Below are 18,577 nucleotides of genomic sequence, written 5' to 3' on the forward strand. Positions count from 1 at the left end.
TTATTATTATTATTTATAACTTATTCTTCACGCGATTCTAAAAAAAAAGGTTGAAGCCCTGTTCAATACTTTTATTTTAAAAAGTCACTGTCAAACTGCGATAATAAGTAGACGTTGTACGGAAGTGACGTACAGTAACGGCGTTCCCAGTGTTGAAACCACTGATCTATATATAGATCAGTGGTTGAAACGTTATTCAAATTACTCGCTTCAGGCAAATGTATGTGTGATTACAGCAAATGTCTAAAAAGGTATGAGCACTAAAAACAGATTTTGTTTTTACACATACGTGAGAGTTTGACTACATCTCAACTTTTATTTTGATAGAAAATGTTGTGTCCTGTAATGTCTGTCTTCCTGCGTCTACCCTTCCTGTTTTGCTACTCGCGTTGAGGTTTGTATCTGTGTGCAAAGAAAATAATAACCATAAACACATTTAGATATTTATTATACATTAGAGGACCACCTGAAAACGTTGTCGAAAGACATAAACTTTTACAAATGTTATAATACAAGTTATAATTTGAAAACGCGAATATTTGGACGGGTTTAGCTCGCTAGCAAGGCTATAGCTACCATCGTTTTTAAGCTAAACTCATTCAATGCGCCATTGGTGCCTTAAATCAATGGCATATTGTACTGTGAAAACAAAGTATCGTGTTTGGGACTCTTGTTACGGGCGCTTATGTTAGTGTACACTGTACATTTTTATAGGTTGCTTCATTCTTCCTAAATAGTGATAAACTGCGATATGATCGACTCTCGCTTTCGCCAGTGTTAATATAATTGTAATTCTAATATTTGGTCCCCCCGTTTCAGTTTTGAAGGAAGTCACTATGGTCCTAATACTCCGTTATAACGGGCATTTTTCTATTTATAATGTTTAGATTCATGCTTTGAATGTGTCCAGCCATTTGTGTGTGTGTGGAAACTATCAGTGCAAGCTGTCTTTGTTATAATGTAATGGATTTAGTGAAAAATATAGCCTGTACTTTAAAATACATTGATATCCACCATTGAAATTTCATGTGTGAATAATATATTTTCAAAAGTTAGAAGTACTAACACATTTATGTATTTTGTAGGGAAACATGTCTGGCACTGGGGGTGGGAAGCGCCCCTCCGGAGGGGATAGTCCCCCTGTCCCTCCTGAAAAAAAACTGAAAAAAGAGGAGAAGACTACTACCACTCTTATAGAGCCCATCCGCATTGGAGGAGTTTCATCCACGGTTTGTTTTGTGTTGCTTCTAAAACAAAATGCAGAATATAGAGCCCAATCGCCCTTTTCTATGTGGATTATTCATGATTTTTTATCGAATTTACTAGGCAAAGGTCCTGAGAAGGCTGCTTTCTTAAACACATATTTTTATCAAAAAATATTTTACATTATTACTATACATTGTCAACAAATTCTAGAAACGAACATCAAGAAAATAAAGAATAAATAAAAATACAATAAATAGCTAAATAAAAGTCAGTACTGTATGTTCAGTATCAGTCAATTGCTCGCCATTAAAATAAAGAATAAATAAAAATACAATAAATAGCTAAATAAAAATCAGTACTGTATATTCAGTATCAGTCAATTGCTGACCATTTAAATAAATAAATCTACAATAAATAGCTAAATAAAAATCAGTACTGTATGTTTAGTATCAGTCAAATGATGACCATTAAAATAAAGACTAAATAAAAATTAAATAAATAGCAAAATAAACATCAGTACTGTTTAGTATTAATCAAATGCTGACTATATTAATACTGATAGTCAGTTAGAGACAGGTTGTAAAACAAGAAGCATTTACAGCTGCAGAGTCAAGCAGTGTTATGCCGTATTCTGCTATAAAAGTTCAGGGAAAACTTTCATAGGTGGAAAACTAGACTTTTAAATATTACATTTTATAAATGCAACGACTGGAATTGTTCGGTTGAAGGGGGTACCAAACTGAATCCTGAAGAAAACAGTTTAGTGAATATATGTTTACAGATTAGATATAAGCAATGAAAGTAGCTGCATGGTTAGCTATAAGCTCGTTGACACAGAGAGTAAAAGATGGACGTTGTTAATTTTCCAGCATTGCGTCTCACCAGCTAGGCAACAACATAGCCTGAAATCAACACTCAACAGACACATTCCACAACCGCACCATTGTCTGCTGAGCTGCAAAAAGATGCTCTGATGCTTACCTTTCAATCTGCTACATTACTGACAAACTATAGCTGGCTAACATAACAAACATGAGTGACATGGTTGTTGATATATCTATCGGTCAGGCACTAGCAGAAGATCAGTATTATAGCTGGCATGTGCTGTTTTCACTGCAATATTTCATGTTTGCAAAGTGGATCATTAACCGAGAAATATCATTAGAAACCATTCATTGGAAATGAATTGTAATCTCAAGTTACAACCTGATCATGTGTGCTGCTTAGTGCTTAAGCTTTCACCCATAACATTTAGACACGAAAAGCTTAATTTCCTCATTGTCCACTGTTTTTTGGAGCTTCACTTATTTTGTCCCAAATTGTCTTGTGCAGGAGGAGATGGACATGAAGGTCATTCAGTTCAAGAACAAGAAGCTCTGTGAACGCCTTGAACAGAGACAGGCTTTGGAGGATGATTTGAGAGAGAAGATTGAGAAGCTGGAAAAGAGGCAGGCCACTGATGACACCACCCTGCTTATTGTCAACCGCTGCTGGACTCAGGTTCAATGCTTAGTCATTATTCTGTCAAAACTGTACTCATTTGCTTCAATTACAGGGCTTAGGTTTTTTTCATGTAATTTATGGTAACACATTTTACAGGTAGCAACAACCATTTGTTAGTGTAATTGTGTATTACTACATTGTATTCCATTGCAAATTTCTTGAAGTTGTAATTTACTTTACAACTTCATTCCAAAATCTACATTTTGTAACTATATTTGAATTTTTATTTACATTACCTGGCATTCCTTGAACAAAGGCAGTATTCTAAGGCCTCTTTTTATGTTGGTCACACAGCTTGAGGAAAATATTCATGAACTGCTGCAGCGGGTGGAGCCTAAGGATGCCCCAACACCTACCCAAACACCTGCCACCCCACCTGTTCCTGCAGATGTCCCTGTTTCTGCTGCAGCCACATCACCAGCTCCTTTGCCAGCTCCAGTAGAAGGGGAGGAAAGCCTCCCCAAGCCTCCACCTTCAGCTGAGGATGTGCAAGAACAACAACAGCCAGTGCAAGACAAGGAGCAAGAGCAACAACAACAACAGCAGCAGCTGACTGACACTGAGGTGAAGCCGCCTGCAGAGCCAGTGAAGGATGGAATTCCTGGTAAACATAGTTCAGTTTCATCGCACTAGGCATAGGCTGCGTGGAATATTTAAAATAAAGCTTTTATCTGTTTAAACATAGTTCATATATCAAGCAGTAACTTCAGTATTCTGCAGTGCAGTTAATTCTCATTGACTAAATTGAATATTTGTACTTTTAAAGATAATTTGTCACTGCAGGACTATAGGAAAAGATGATTAAAAGACCTTTAAAACTTAATTACAGTACATAAAATATCCACCTGTGTAAGAGCCATTGAACAAATTCTGTTTTTTCCATATTGTTTTCTCTGAATTCTGGGGTTTAAAGTTTAATTGTATTTTAAAAACTTTCTAATCAAATGAGAACAGAAAAAATTACTTTTCAACATACCATTGCATTATTTTTAAATTAATAGATTTTTTTTTTTACTGATCCTCAGAGTACAATCCAAAACCTAAAATGTATATGTTTTATTTTGGTAAAGTAGAGCATCACAGTATTACTTAAAGCAGTGATGAAAATCTTGCTTGTGAGATATTGCTTAAAGTCGGCATGAAACGGTAGTTGCGACTGACTTAACTAACGTATTGTGACGTAATTCCGAGTGCAACAGCTTATCTAACAAAACAAATGTAGGGCTGGAATTTATGATCAAACTGACAACATCACAGTCTTTGCTTGTGAAGAGGCTGTAGCCGGTGGAAAAACATGTGAGTAAAAGATAACCATATTTGGAATCACAAACTAAATATGAAGAAAAAACACTTAATCATGCTATGCATCCCAAGATAACTGCATTAAAAAATATAGACAAACTCCAGAGGCATCCGAAGTATTGTATTCATTAGTGATCACCACAGCTTCAGGCATAAAATGTCTTGAACACAACCGCAAATTCGCTGTTATTCCTCCTCATTCGAAATGTAAATTCAATTCAGTTGACTCATAACCAAGGAAGTTTGGGTTAAGTAACGATAGTTTTTAAGGAAAACAGATGAAAATACACCTTGCCATCTTCCCCAACATGCGATTGATGTTTCGTTCAACTCTATGCAAGGATGTGGTATTTATAAGAAAGGGCAGGGTTATACAGATTTATAGGGCAAGGTTAATTAAAAGTGCAATAATATAAAATAATTAGGCAATAATACATAGGCCTAAAATGTTTTTTATTTTATTTATTTGGTTTTCTGTATGGAAGGTTGTGAAATTTTAAATCATACTGAAATTACTTTACAATGGAGAGGTAGTTAGGGGCTAATTTTGCCATGGAGCGGGGTGTCTCTAATTCAAGAGAGTGAAATGGACAACCTGGAGTGGAGCTGGAGCAGAGTGATTAAAGAATGCTTTGCCTTTGAGCACAGAGGGGAAATTGTTGCCGCTCCACTCACATACTCTGGTGGGTAGCACGTGCTCATGCCATATAAAAAGCTGTTGTCTCTGTTCTCCCTCTCTCAACCTTCAAAATAGTGTGTATCAAATTAGCTTTTGAAGTCTTTACTATGCTAAAAAGTTACAAGGCTATATAAACTGTCCAGACAGCTCTCTACATTGCGAGTAAATCAATCGCATATGCGACTAAATTTTCAAATTTCACTCGCCAGTGATTGAGATGTAGTGGCGAAGAAGTTTAGCAGTGACCACGTTTCTATGCATTTAAGAAAACTGTTTATTCCAGGGTTTTAGCAGAAAGAGGCATTCTGAAACGTCATGTAAACAAGAACGCTGATTTCCTTAGGCTGTTTAAGGGATTAAGAGAGAGCGGTTTAACACACCTAGTTTATTGTGGTCATGTAAACGCACAAGCGGCATTCTGATGGGTATTTGAACAACAAGCGGGACAACAAACGTCATAGGATGGAGCCCAACAACATCTCACAGCGGAAATAATTCAACATTTCTCAGAGTACAGTGGGAAAAGCACATACACTATAAACTATACCCATTTATACACCCCGATGTAAGATATCGACTGTCCATACCGTCCGCATTAAATTGGGGGAATCATTAAATTTTATATGAGGGGGAACCCCCACTTCTGCGTCGAAAGTCCGCAGCAGGTCGCGATAGTAAGTTGAAGAAAAACACAGCAACAACTCTTGAATATCTGGAAATAAGGCAAATCAACAGAGTAAAATAGTGAAGACTTCCTTGTATGCCGTGTGTTAACACAAGCGTCGCGGGAAAATTACGTTGCTGTGGTGACGGTTGTTAACTGAAGGAGCCGTATGTATACGAGAGTAAAGAGTGCGCCGCTTAAACTGTTGGTGTAAACGGGAACGCTGTTTTCTCGCAATATGCCGCTTTCTGGTGTCCATGTAACTGTAGTCAGTGAGTTTTGTCTCATGAGCGCGCACTCGAAGGAACTTGTTTGGCTATAGTGGACCCTGAGTTGTCGTGGATCGCGGTGGCACAGTTGAGCTGTGAAATACCATAGTTACATTTACATTTAATTACACGACGTCAAGCCCTAAACTTTTCCACAGACTGTTTTCACAATATTCTCCGTTTTACAGCATGGCTACAGACCAGTGTAACACGCCTGTTGGATGCCTATTGGAAGGTAAAAGGGTTGCAAAACTTAAGAGCATTTAGACTTGAGAACTTGCACAATAAACATTTGTACTGTGCACGTAAGTCAATACATGCGAATAAAAATTAGATTTGTCTCGTTCCCTGTAATATTTCCAAACATGAGTTTTACGCACTCCATTTTTCATGTCATAATGTCTCTTTTAATATTCTTCCTGTTATTTACAGTCAGTCATTGATCAATATTTAAAAAGAAACATTAATTGTAGTTACGTTTTGATCTGAGGGAAGAAAAAGAAACAAACACCTTTGCAACTTCACTCTCAATGTGCTCATTCAACTGTAACACCTGCTCGGGGCTACCATTTTAGCGATTTGCAATTTCACGACGTAATATAAATTGATAGAATGTGAAATTGTAAAATTAAAAAAAAAAGATAAAGTGTGATTCAAATTTTGAAGGCAAAATATTAAATAAAATATACCCTCTTCACAGCACATTGAGTATGAATACTTATGTGAAGATCCCCCTTGCTGGTTTGCTTAATATATTTTTCCAGCTTTCAGTTGCATATGCTTGCATGTTTAGTAAAAACAAAAATATATTAGCCAGTGATGATTCTTTCTCCAATGTGTCTGTAGAGGTTTGACAGTAACTTTTACCATTCATATTTTATTTGGCCTGTTTTGTGATTTGTAGCCCCTCCACCCCCTCTCAGTGAGAGTGCAAAGGCTTTTCTGGCCACTCTGGACAACAGTAGTGAGGAGGAACTCACTTTGCAGCTGCAGGACAGGATGCAGTTCAGCAAGGGGGCTGTGGCTTGCATGGTCTGCATCTTTGACCGTTTGCACAGCAGCATTGAGGAGCTGTGTACTCGAGTGGAAACTGCTGGTAAAACGAGTATTGTTTTTATCTGATTTTGAAAACACAAACTGTTTATTACAATAATATGGAATGATTTTCCGGACATTATTCAAAAGGAATTGCAAATTGTATTTGCAATTGCGTTTTCAATTTGTGGACGCATAAAATGTGACATAATCCAAACGCAATTGCAAATTGCGCATTACCGTTTGCATTTTCGTTTAAGCCGAACGCACAGTGACTGCCAGATTTCAAATGGAAAAGCAAAGTCCGTTTGCAACTGTGTTTCCCATATCTTACGAGTTTTGGCCCTGTCATATTTAAATAGCAATTTCAATTACCATGTCTGCTTTTTCACTTTCTCAGCGTCGCGTATGTAGCCAGCCAAAACTCAAGTGGAATACTAATTCCCTTAGTATTTCCATTGACACCTTACACGGAAACCTGTCAGTCAGGGTCAAGGGTGGGATTATGCTATGGGGCGTGTTTGTCTTGGGAAGTGACGTCACTCACAGTCGACGGTCAAGAGTCATTATATAAACAAGCATTAAAAGTAATGGACCAGAAATCTGTAAGATGTCATCACTGCATCATTCTAAGGAAGCATAATATCTTGAGTTTTGACAGTTTTGTAAATTTTTCTTTTTTAAAACTAATTTTTAAGTGTGTGAACAACGTTGCACCAGAAATATTCTGTCAACTAGTACATAAACAAAAGAGCGGAATAAGAACTAGAGGCACAATAAGTGGAAACTATAGCCGCAAAACGTAGAACAACATTTGGTCAGACATCATTTTCAGTAAGAGGCATACATTTGTGGAATTCATCTGAAATTAAAACATTGACAGACTTCAAGGTTTTTAATACACATTTAAAGCAATGGCTGAAACTGAAACAACTTTGTGAACACTGACTGTACAGGACATAACACAATGCATACAAACATAATGTTACATATGTGAGCACGCACAGACATATGCACACTTTTGTGTTCTTGTATTGTTAAATGTGTCTAGACTTTGATTTATAGTGACTTCCACATCTACTTAAGCCCATATCTTATTTCATATATGGGATGTATTGTTGTATGTATTTTATTAATTATAAATCTTAAACTCAATACTCTGTAATTTTTGTTTTAAATTTATAAGCCTAACCAGGGACAGGGGTTGCAAATTAGTCATGGCTAGAAACACGTATGCGTGGCATCTACTTTGTAGGCCTATTCTTTATAAAGCAATGTTCTATGCATTTGTCCCTGTCAAATAAACATTACAATAAATACAAAATAAATAAAGAGGTGATGCCCTGAACAGACGCCGGTTTATTTGATCTTGACCGTCAACTGTGAGTGACGTCTCTTCCCAAGACAAACACGCCCCATAGCATAATCCCACCCTTGACCTTGATTGACAGGTTTCCGTGTAAGGCGTCAATGGAAATACTAAGGGAATTAGTATTCCACTTGAGTTTTGGCTGGCTACATACGCGACGCTGAGAAAGTGAAAAAGCAGACATGGTAATTGAAATTGCTATTTAAATATGACAGGGCCAAAACTCGTAAGATATGGGAAACACAGTTGCAAACGGACTTTGCTTTTCCATTTGAAATCTGGCAGTCACTGTGCGTTCGCTTAAACGAAAATGCAAACGGTAATGCGCGATTTGCAATTGCGTTTGGATTATGTCACATTTTATGCGTCCACAAATTGAAAACGCAATTGCAAATACAATTTGCAATTCCTTTTGAATAATGTCTGGAAAATCATTCCATACAATAAAGATTATTTGTGAAAAATTTAATAACGAAATGTCAGTGTAAGTGGGGGTGGATTTGCCCAAGAATTATATCAGTTTGGTTTGATTACTGTGTGAAAAAATTCTGACTTTGTGAACTTTGTGTTCCTATCAGTTTGTGAGGATGACAGTCAGCGAGAGATAATTGCCACAAACCACACACTTCTAGAGGAGAATAATCGGCTGCAAGACCTCACTTCCTCCCTTCAGGGGAGGCACCACAAAATGTCATTGGAGGTAAATGCTTTTGCATTTTTACCTTCTCCCTATGTATTTTGTTTCTTTTTTTTTCAAGCATTGATTTGAAACTGCCTATTGCAGTTTCAAAGATGAGTGTCTTCTGTTACCTTGGCTATCCTTAAGACCATTTCTTGCCTCCACAGTATAATGAACTAGTTGATAAAGTCACAAGTTCTGAGACTAAAGTCTCTGAGATGGAAACAGCTGTGGAGGACCTGCAGTGGGATATAGAGAAACTCCGTAAGGGAGAGCAGAAGTTGAATAAGCATCTAGCAGAAGCTCTGGAACAGGTAAGCTTTCTCATCCTGTATTTTTACAGTAATGCTAAACAATTAAATCTGATTTAAAGTGCTGAAGATTAAATCAGGCAGATCATTTCAGTTTTATGCAGTGTATTTCCTTGAAAGTTTGTTGCGATTTTTATCAGAAAATTGTATTATCTATTGGTACATTCTATGTGAGGAAATTAAACTACAAAAGCTAAAAAAAAAAAATCTTCATTTGCAGTAAGGACAGTCTATTAGAGTGACTAGAGATAAAACGAAGTATAATGTGTGATATGATAATATGCCTCTGTATGTAGTTTCACCCTGTAATGTACTATTATAACAGTTTGCTTCATTTATTTAAGCATTTCTTGAATGTGTTCTTTTCAGCTTAATTCAGGTTACCATGCTACTGGCAGTTCTGGTGGATTACCAGGTGGTCAGATCACACTCACCATACAGAAGGTAACATGAAAATATTGTACAAATGTTTGTTTATTGGAATGATGTAGATCCGGTTCTTTAAAAGACTCAAATGTGTGATTGTTTTCACTGTCAGTTTATGTAACAAGTTTTTCTATGTTATCAGTTTGAGTCTCTGAATGCAGAGCTGGAGCAGAACCAAGAGCTTGCCAACAGCCGCATGGCAGAACTTGAGAAACTGCAGCAAGAGTTACAGGAAGCTGTTCGGGAGAGTGAAAAACTAAAGGTGCTGGAGCTCAATGAGATTAAAGCATCACCTTTAGTGGCCCAATAATGATTTTAAAGGCCCTTGAATATTCTTGTGAGCTCTTACTGAACTCTCCATCTCTTTTGTAGGTGGATCTAAGGAATATACCAGAGGAAGTGTTGAAGGAGACGCCAGATTACAAGTGCCTCCAATCACAGTTCTCTCTGCTGTACAATGAGTCTCTGAGTGTGAAGACCCAGCTGGATGAAGCCAGAGCCCTGCTGCTCACTGCCAAGAATGCTCACCTGCGGCAGATTGAGCACATGGAAGTAAGCCCTTCATAAGAATGCATCCTTAAGAGTTCTGTTGTTCAAAAACACCTGGATGGATTGCAATGGAATGGAACAAAACTTAGGGGTGTTGAGAAACTATTACCTCCCAATATATGATTTTTTTGTTTCTGATTGTTTGGATGTCATTCTCTCTGTTTGTAGAGTGATGAATTGTCTCTTCAGAAGAAGTTGCGCACTGAGGTCATCCAGTTAGAGGACACTCTGGCCCAGGTGCGGAAGGAATATGAAATGCTACGGATCGAGTTTGAACAGAATCTTGCAGCCAACGAGCAAGCAGGTAATGGCACTCACACAAGTGATTTTTCTTTTTTTGTTGTGACAGATTGTCAGACAGATCTTAGGTTTGGATTCCTTAGACGTGGATTTTCATAGGCCCGTTTGTTTTACAGTAACATAGCTGCAGTGAGGAAGTCTGTGGGGGGTGGTGTATCCTGCCATCAGTTCTCTTATTGTTTATGGTTTTTGGCTGGTCTTCACTCTTTACTAAGCATCATAAACCAAGACTATCACTGTCTTTTAATCTGCAGCACCATCTCATTTCTCTCAATATTTCCTCTCTCATATGGTGCAGGCCCAATAAACAGAGAAATGAGACACTTAATCAGCAGTCTGCAGAACCATAATCACCAGCTCAAAGGGGATGTGCAGAGATATAAGAGGAAACTACGCGAAACACAGATGGAAATCAACAAGGTATTTCTCATGCTGATGTTGGCATTCTCATTTTTATCATTGCTTACACTTTATGTGATTTCCCATTCAAGAGGTATCATTATCACTTTATTTGGAATTTTAAATTAGATTACAAACAAGATGTTATACCACTGCAACACTTTTCTGGGAGAAGTGTGCTTAATTTCTACTTTTCTTTTGAAAAATTAAGTATTTCAATAAAAAAAAAAACTGCTAATAGAAATGTAAGTGTATGCATTTGTGTGTTTCTGTATTAATGGATACTTTTATATATTTAATTAATAATAAAAAAAAGAGGGCTATTTTAAAAGATTTGTCAAGCTTATTAACTTAACAGTAAATTGAGCATGATTTGAGTGTTTTACTTGCTAATGAAATTCAGTGCATTTACTTACTGTTGTATACACACCAATCAGCCACAACATTAAAACCACCTGCCTAATTTTGTGTAGGTCCCCCACATGCTGCCAAAACAGCGCCAACCCGCATCTCAGAATAGCATTCTGAGATGCTATTCTTCTCACCACAATTGTACAGTGTGGCTACCTGAGTTACTGTAGACTTTGTCAGTTCGAACCTTTCTGGGCATTCTCTGTTGACACTTCTCTCAATACTCAAACCAGCCCATCTGGCACCAACAATCATCCATGTGATTATCTGATCAGCCAATCATGTGGCAGCAGTGCACTTCAGTTAATGTTCACATACACCATCAGAATGGGGAAAAAATGTGATCTCAGTGATTTGGACAGTAGCATGTTTGTTGGTGTCAGACAGCTGGTTTGAGTATTTCTCTAACTGCCTAGTTTCCTGGGACTTTCATGCACAACAGTCTCTAGATTTTACTCAAAATTGTGCCAAACACAAAAAACATGCAGTGAGCGGCAGTTCTGTGGACGGAAATGCCTTTTGAGGAGATGGTTCAACAGAGACAAGCCAGACTGGTTTGAACTGACAAAGTCTACGGTAACTCAGATAGCCACACTGTACAATTGTGGTGAGAAGAATAGGATAGCATTCAGAGATGCAGGTTGCCGCTGTTTTGGCGGCACGATGGGGACCTACACAATATTAGGCAGGTAGTTTTAATGTTGTGGCTGATCGGTGTATGAGCTGTTACTTTATTTTTCTCTATAAAATGGCACTGAAATGAAACAATAAAGCTCTTGTTTTTCAGTTGAAGTGCCAGAGTGGAGATGCAGGTGCGCTGATGTTGGAGGAAAGCGTGGGTGATGGAGGACTGGAGGTTAAGAAAGAGGAAGATGAAGACCAGGAGGAGGAAGAAAGGAGAAGAGAGCTGGAAAGGCAGCGAGCTCGAGAGAGAGAGAGGGAGACCGAGAGAGAGAGGGAGAGAGAAAGAGAGCGGGAGAGACAGCGCAGTGAGGAGTTGAAGAGGAAGGACTCTGACACGCTGAAGATGCTCAGAGGAGAGCTCAAGTATGTCAAGAAAATCATGCTGAATTAAATCTGAATGAAGAATCAAAGAACATAATTTGCTGTTATAGTTCAATCTCACTGATGAGGTCATTCAAAACATTCACATCATTCAAAAATATTGATGAACTTCTGATCTGAGTCACCTCACCCACACTTGTGCTATATGCCTCTTTTCAACAGAAAAGCTCAGGAGTCCCAGAAGGAAATGAAACTGCTGCTAGACATGTACAAATCAGCCCCAAAAGAGCAGCGGGACAAAGTTCAGCTCATGGCAGCTGAGAAAAAGTCCAAAGCAGAGGTGTGCAAGCTTTGCTGTCTTTCTCTGTTACAAAACCATTAACATACAATTCAATTGAGGTGGTCCTGCTCTTAAAGATATAGCTCACCCAAAAACAAAAATTCTCATCATTTACTCACCCTCATGCCATACCAGATGTGTATGTCTTCTGCTGAACACAAAAAAAATATTTTTGGAAGAATATCTCCGCTCTCTTGGTCCATACAATGCAAGTGAATGGTGACGAGAAATTTGCAGGTTCAAAAAGTATTTAACGGTAGCATAAAATTAATCCATAAGACTCCAGTGGTTAAATCCGTCTTCAGAAGTAATGTATGATGGGTATGGGTGAGAAAATGAAGTGCTTTTTACTGTAAATCTCCACTTTCACATTCTTTTGTTTGTTTATTCGCATTCTTTATCCATATCGCCACCTACTGGGCTGAGAGGAGAATTTATTGTAAAAAACTTCTCTCCTGCACTTATCATATTTCTTCTGAATACATGAATTTAACCACTGGAGTCATATGGATTATTTGTATGCTGCCTTTGTGCTTTTTGGACTTTCAAAGTTCTGGTCACCATTCACTTGCATATAGTGAAAAAAATCTTTGCTTGTGTTCAACAGAAAAAAGACATACACACCTGCGATGGCACCAGGGTGAATAAATGTTGCTAGAATTTTCTTTTTGAGTGAACTATCCCTTTAATGATAATGTCAACGCTGTCTGGCAGGTGGAGGAGTTGAGGCAGCGAGTGCGGGAACTGGAGGAGAGGGAAAGAAAGGAGAGCAAAAAGCTTGCAGATGAAGATGCTCTCCGAAAGATCCGTGTGGCCGAAGAGACCATCGAACACTTGCAGAAAAAATTGGCTGCTACTAAACAGGTGTGTCATGATAAAGCATATTACTGTCTATAATCTTGGTTTAAATGTGCGCATCATGTTTGTTAGAATGACATTGATTTTTGTATTACTTCACATACAAAATGTCTGTACTGTGTGCATGTGATCTGTGTGGTTTAATTGGTGATGCCAATATTTCAATCTTTTCTAGGTCAACACAGGCTTTGTTTTAGGGCTTATTTTGCTTATTGTAAGGAATATCCCACACATGTATCGCCACTTGAATTCAGGATGGACATTTTTTTAGCCTTTAATCATCTAGAGTAGATCAACTTGATGATTGTACATATCAAATAAGATGTGTAGATTGTAACAGATGTTTTCTTTAGGAGACTGTATATCTTAAATTAGCGAGGGTCAGGATTATTTTGGCAATTAGATTTAAACCATGTATTATGTTGCAGTACCTAATAAAAATGCTGTGCAAGTGACTATTTGGCCAATATTAACTCTCTCTAGTGCATGTAAGCATATTAACTGGGTGTCCCTGTGCATCTTTCAGGAGGAAGAGGCTCTGCTGAGCGAAATGGATGTGACTGGACAGGCGTTTGAAGACATGCAGGAACAGAACAGCAGGCTCATGCAGCAGCTTCGAGAGAAAGACGATGCCAATTTCAAACTAATGAGTGAGAGAATCAAATCCAATCAGATTTACAAGCTTCTGCGGGAAGAGAAAGAGGAGCTGGCAGATCAGGTGCTCACTTTCAAAACCCAGGTACGTAGAAAAAATCACCATGCACCTTCATTTTGTTCCAAACCCGAATTATTTTTTTTTTCTTCTTTTGAACACAAAAAGAGATGTTCTTAGGTTATGTACTGAATGTTAGGGGCTTACAGCCACGGTCACCATTCTGTTTGATTGATTGGAGAAAAGAGCAGCATCAACATACTTCAAAACTTCTCATGTTCCATGAAAGAAAGGAAGTAATACGGGTTTGGAATGACATGATTGTGAGTAAATGACAACAATATTTTCATTTTTGGGGAGCTAACTCTAATTGATTGGCCATCACTCACTTTTTGTAATTTTTTTATTTTTTTTAATTTTTTTTTAATTTTATTTTTTTATTTGCACATAAGTGTTTTAAACTTTTGTTTTTGCAATGTTGATGTAGTTGGATCATCTTTTTATTTTTTATTTTTACTGCCCTTCCCAGGTGGACGCACAGCTGCTGGTAGTGCAAAAACTGGAAGAGAAGGAAGGTGTCTTGCAGAGCACACTGGCAGCTCTGGAGAAAGAGCTGACACTGCGCACTCAAGCACTAGAACTCAACAAGCGCAAGGTAAAACCGGAGAGATCAGACACCCACCCCTGTTCTCGTCCCCATGACAACCATGACTCAGCTTAGCCACTGTTATTAGCATGTATTTCCAAATGTGTGTTTAAAGCTGCTCTCTCTGTCTTTCACCACTATGACTCAGGCGGTGGAGGCAGCCCAGTTGGCAGAGGACCTTAAAGTGCAGCTGGAGCACACTCAGACCAAGCTGAGGGAAATCCAGGCCTCGGTACTGGACAACCGCACAGCCCGTGAGAGGGAGAGTGTCAACCTCAAGAAAGCACAGGTACATGGGCACACGTGTGTGCATCACAGACTACATACATCACTATGTACTGTACATTCACAACATGGCCAATAGTATGTGGGCACCCATATATATATATGCTTGTCAAATATTTCATTTAAAAACTATGGCATTATTAAGGAGTTGGTCCTCCCTTTGCTGCTATAACATCTTCCACTCTTATGGGAGACTTTCCACTTGATGTTGGAATATACAGTAGCTGCATGGATTTGCTCCCATTCAGACACAAAAGCATCAGTGACGTCACACACTGATGTTGGCCAATAGAGACTGGCTCAGTATTCACATTCTTCCCAGAGGTTTTCAATGGGGTTAAGGACTGGGCTTTGTGACGGCCAGTCAAGTTCTTCCACACCAGACTCTGTAAACCATTTAACTGGTGTTCGCCTATGACTGAGATCTTTAGTACGCCCCATTCGAACTACAAATGTTTGTCTAATGGTATTGCATGTCTGCATACTTGATGTTATGCACCTGCTTGTAAAGGGTGTAGCTTAAATAGTCAAACCCATTAATTAGAAATGTGTCCCCACATTTTTTGGTCATGTAGGCCATTTATGTCAGGAAAAATAATTACCATTGACTGCGAGTTAAGCCCAAAGTATACTTCAGTTAGACGAGAATGCTAGTTGTCTGCGTACAGAACATGTGATGCAAATGTAATCATCAACAGAGTGCTCAAGCACTGAACTTGTGCTGCCGATTTTTCAGAAGACAGAGTATGCGCATGAGCCTGAAATTATTGGCATTAATTATTAGTAAGTCCACAAGATGGCAACAGTCACATTTGAGCCATTGCTTTGATATTAAAGACAACTTGATGGGTCTAAACTCCAGAAGAGAAATAAACCAGTATCTCATAGCAGTCGTAGCGCACATGTGCCCAACCATCTGTGTATGTGCACAGTCAAGTGGAGTATACATTAAAAAGCTGAGCGTTCGACTGTAAGCATTCACATTTGATTCAAAACTGAAGTATACTTTGGGCTTAAGACTTACTTGTTCTGTGCTGGTTTTTCAGGAGGAATTGTCCAGACTGCGCCGTAAGCTGGAAAAACAAAAGAAAGTGGAGGTGTATACAGATGCTGATGAGATTCTTCAAGAAGAAATTAATCAATATAAGGTGAACATTTGCTTTCTCAACTATTCTTTTTATGGAGCTATAAAAGCTGTTTGTTTAAGGACATTTTATATGCAAGGTTATTATCTGTGCATGACCTGGTTGTTGTATCTGCTTTCTAGGCTAAATTACGTTGTCCCTGTTGTAATACCCGGGATAAGGAGACTGTCCTCACCAAGTGTTTCCATGTCTTCTGCTATGAATGCTTGAAGACACGTTATGACACTCGCCAGAGGAAGTGCCCTAAATGCAATGCTGCATTCGGAGCAAATGACTTCCACCGCATCTACATCACCTAATGTTATGTGGACCGTTTTGATGGACTGAAAACGTAGATGCGAAAAGAAGGGATGAGAGTGGACTCAAGAACATGGCTACCATGCTGTGGTGTTTTAACATACTCTAAAGGGCCACTTTCACTCTCATCTGTAATAGGCGGCACTAGTGACCAAACAGACAGTGACAGAGTGGAAACAGTTGTGATGAAGTAATGAAGTTGTCATGGTCTTATAGCACATGATCAGTGATCCTTCGTTGCAGAAGAATACATTGAGTTTTTTTTCTCCCTTTTCCTGTGTTCTTTAAAGTGCTACAACTTAGGTTTTTTTTATTTTTTATTTACATTTTTCTGGAGATGCTCTTCAAACACCATAAAATGAGTCAAGACTTGGGTCTGCTCAGATTTCTCTATCATAAATATCAGAACTCCACATAATGTGACAGATATTTTAATTAGTTCACAGAAACTGTTTTACTTTGACAATTCTATGATTTTTTTGAGTCATACAGTAACTCTATCCAGTGTTCCGAGCAAGTTTCTTCTGTTACTGAACCCCTTTAAAGGGATAGTTCACCCAAAAATGAAAACGCTCATAATTTTCATGCCATCCCAGATGTGACTTTCTTTCTTCTGCGGAACACAAAGATTTTAAGAAGAATATTTCAGCTCTGTAGGTTCATACATTGCAAGGGAATGTTGACCAGACCATTTGAAGCTCCAAAAAACCCATAAAACGCCATTGGTTAAATATGTCTTCAGAAGCAATATAATAGGTGTGGGTGAGAAACAGATAAATATCAAGTAATTTTCCCCCTACAAATCTCCACTTTTGCTTTCACATTTAAAAGTATTTTAAAGTGAAAAAAGTATTTAATTATTGATCTGTTTCTCACCCAAAAGTGACTGCATCGCTTCAGACGACATATTAAACCACTGAAGTAATTTGGATTTCTTTTATGCTGCCTTAATGGGATTTTTGGAGCTTCAAAGGTCTGGTCACCATTCCCTTGCCATGTATGAACCTACAGAACTGAAATATTCTTCTAAAAGTCTTAATTTGTGTTCAGCAAGAGAAAGAAAGTCATACACATCTGGGATGGCATGAGGGTGAGTAAATGAGGGAATTAAAAATGTTTTGGGGTGAACTATCGTACGGAGCCCCCGAAGTGACCTGTGCAAAAAAAAAAATCTAAGAGACTTTCGCGTGCGCACGAGAAACTTTCGCGTGCGCACGAGATACTTTCGCGTGCGCACGAGAAACTATCGCGTGCGCACGCGAAAGTCTCTTAGATTTTTTTTTTTGCACAGGTCACTTCGGGGGCTCCGTACTATCGCATTAAGTTACTAATGAACAGATGTGAATGGTACAAAGTGGGAGAGCTGATGAGAAGCATAGATGGTGGTGCATTGATCTTTAAAGAAGAAAAAAACAAGATAAAACTCTGGAGTTCAAAGTTATGTTGCTGTTTTTAATATACAGAAATAAAAAAAAATACAAAAACTATGTAAAAGATAAACAGTTGACACGTTCCATAGACGTGAGGACAACATAGCCAAGAATACTATTTCTGTACCTATAGCACAGTTTTCTTAAAACATTAACAAATCTGATACGTGCATTTACAGCCTAGAAATGTATTTCTTGTTAAAATTGTGTAGTGTTTGTTAACAAGATTTTGCATTGAATATTGATTTGACTTGTGATGTTGTACTAAATGCAAAAGGATTACTCAAATTCACAACTGATATATTAGTCCATATGGTGTCTGCCAATACAGTCTCAAGAAACTCCACATTTTCATATGTGTGTTCTTGAGTATATTCAGATGATTTTAGACATAAGGTTATAATATTAGCCATTATAAAATGATCGAGAAGCATTGGGGGGAGAACATGGTATTTTCTTTCTTGCAGATCTTTGCTTGGAATATACCTTACTGTGCAAAAGTTTTAGGTACTTGTGAAAAACTTTCATTGTGAGGATTTCTTAAATAATGACATAGTTTTCATTAATCAATTAACATCATACAATGTCCAGTAAACAGAAAAAGAGCTAAATCAATATTTGATGTGAACACATTTGCCTTCAAAACAGCACCAATTCTAATTACAGCTGGACACATTCTTGGTTGTTGGCAGATAGGATGTTCAAAGCTTCTTGGGGAATTCGCCACAGTTCTTCTGTCACTTTCTGTTATCCCAGACTGGCCTGATGTTCAGTGGGGGGATCTGTGAGGGCCATGCTATCTGTTGCAGGGCTCCCT

At 38.2% G+C, this 18,577-nt stretch overlaps 1 protein-coding gene across 1 annotated transcript; it reads left to right on the forward strand.

The window, feature by feature from the left end:
- Positions 1–275: 275 nt before the first annotated feature.
- rnf40 (ring finger protein 40) lies at positions 276–18,519 on the forward strand. Its single transcript, XM_052103047.1, has 20 exons — positions 276–394; positions 1,086–1,229; positions 2,539–2,706; positions 3,004–3,313; positions 6,528–6,719; positions 8,606–8,727; positions 8,874–9,020; positions 9,387–9,461; positions 9,586–9,705; positions 9,816–9,995; positions 10,161–10,296; positions 10,591–10,712; positions 11,890–12,149; positions 12,330–12,447; positions 13,162–13,311; positions 13,832–14,044; positions 14,487–14,612; positions 14,752–14,892; positions 15,935–16,036; positions 16,156–18,519. Exons 2-20 carry the CDS (start codon positions 1,092–1,094, stop codon positions 16,330–16,332), a joined length of 2,997 nt encoding a protein of 998 aa, XP_051959007.1. The 5' UTR covers positions 276–394; positions 1,086–1,091; the 3' UTR covers positions 16,333–18,519.
- The last annotated feature ends 58 nt before the right edge of the window (positions 18,520–18,577 follow it).

Source organism: Xyrauchen texanus, chromosome 33 (genome assembly GCF_025860055.1).
Source record: "Xyrauchen texanus isolate HMW12.3.18 chromosome 33, RBS_HiC_50CHRs, whole genome shotgun sequence".
Lineage (NCBI taxonomy): Eukaryota > Metazoa > Chordata > Actinopteri > Cypriniformes > Catostomidae > Xyrauchen > Xyrauchen texanus.

What these genes read in the sequence shown, in the direction of transcription:
- rnf40 (XM_052103047.1), top strand. Translation starts at nt 1,092, where the DNA reads ATGTCTGGCACTGGGGGTGGGAAGCGCCCCTCCGGAGGGGATAGTCCC. An exon ending in AGAAAAAGTCCAAAGCAGAG is followed by an intron (nt 12,448 to 13,161) that starts GTGTGCAAGCTT and finishes GCTGTCTGGCAG; the next exon opens with GTGGAGGAGTTGAGGCAGCG. An exon ending in TCAACCTCAAGAAAGCACAG is followed by an intron (nt 14,893 to 15,934) that starts GTACATGGGCAC and finishes CTGGTTTTTCAG; the next exon opens with GAGGAATTGTCCAGACTGCG.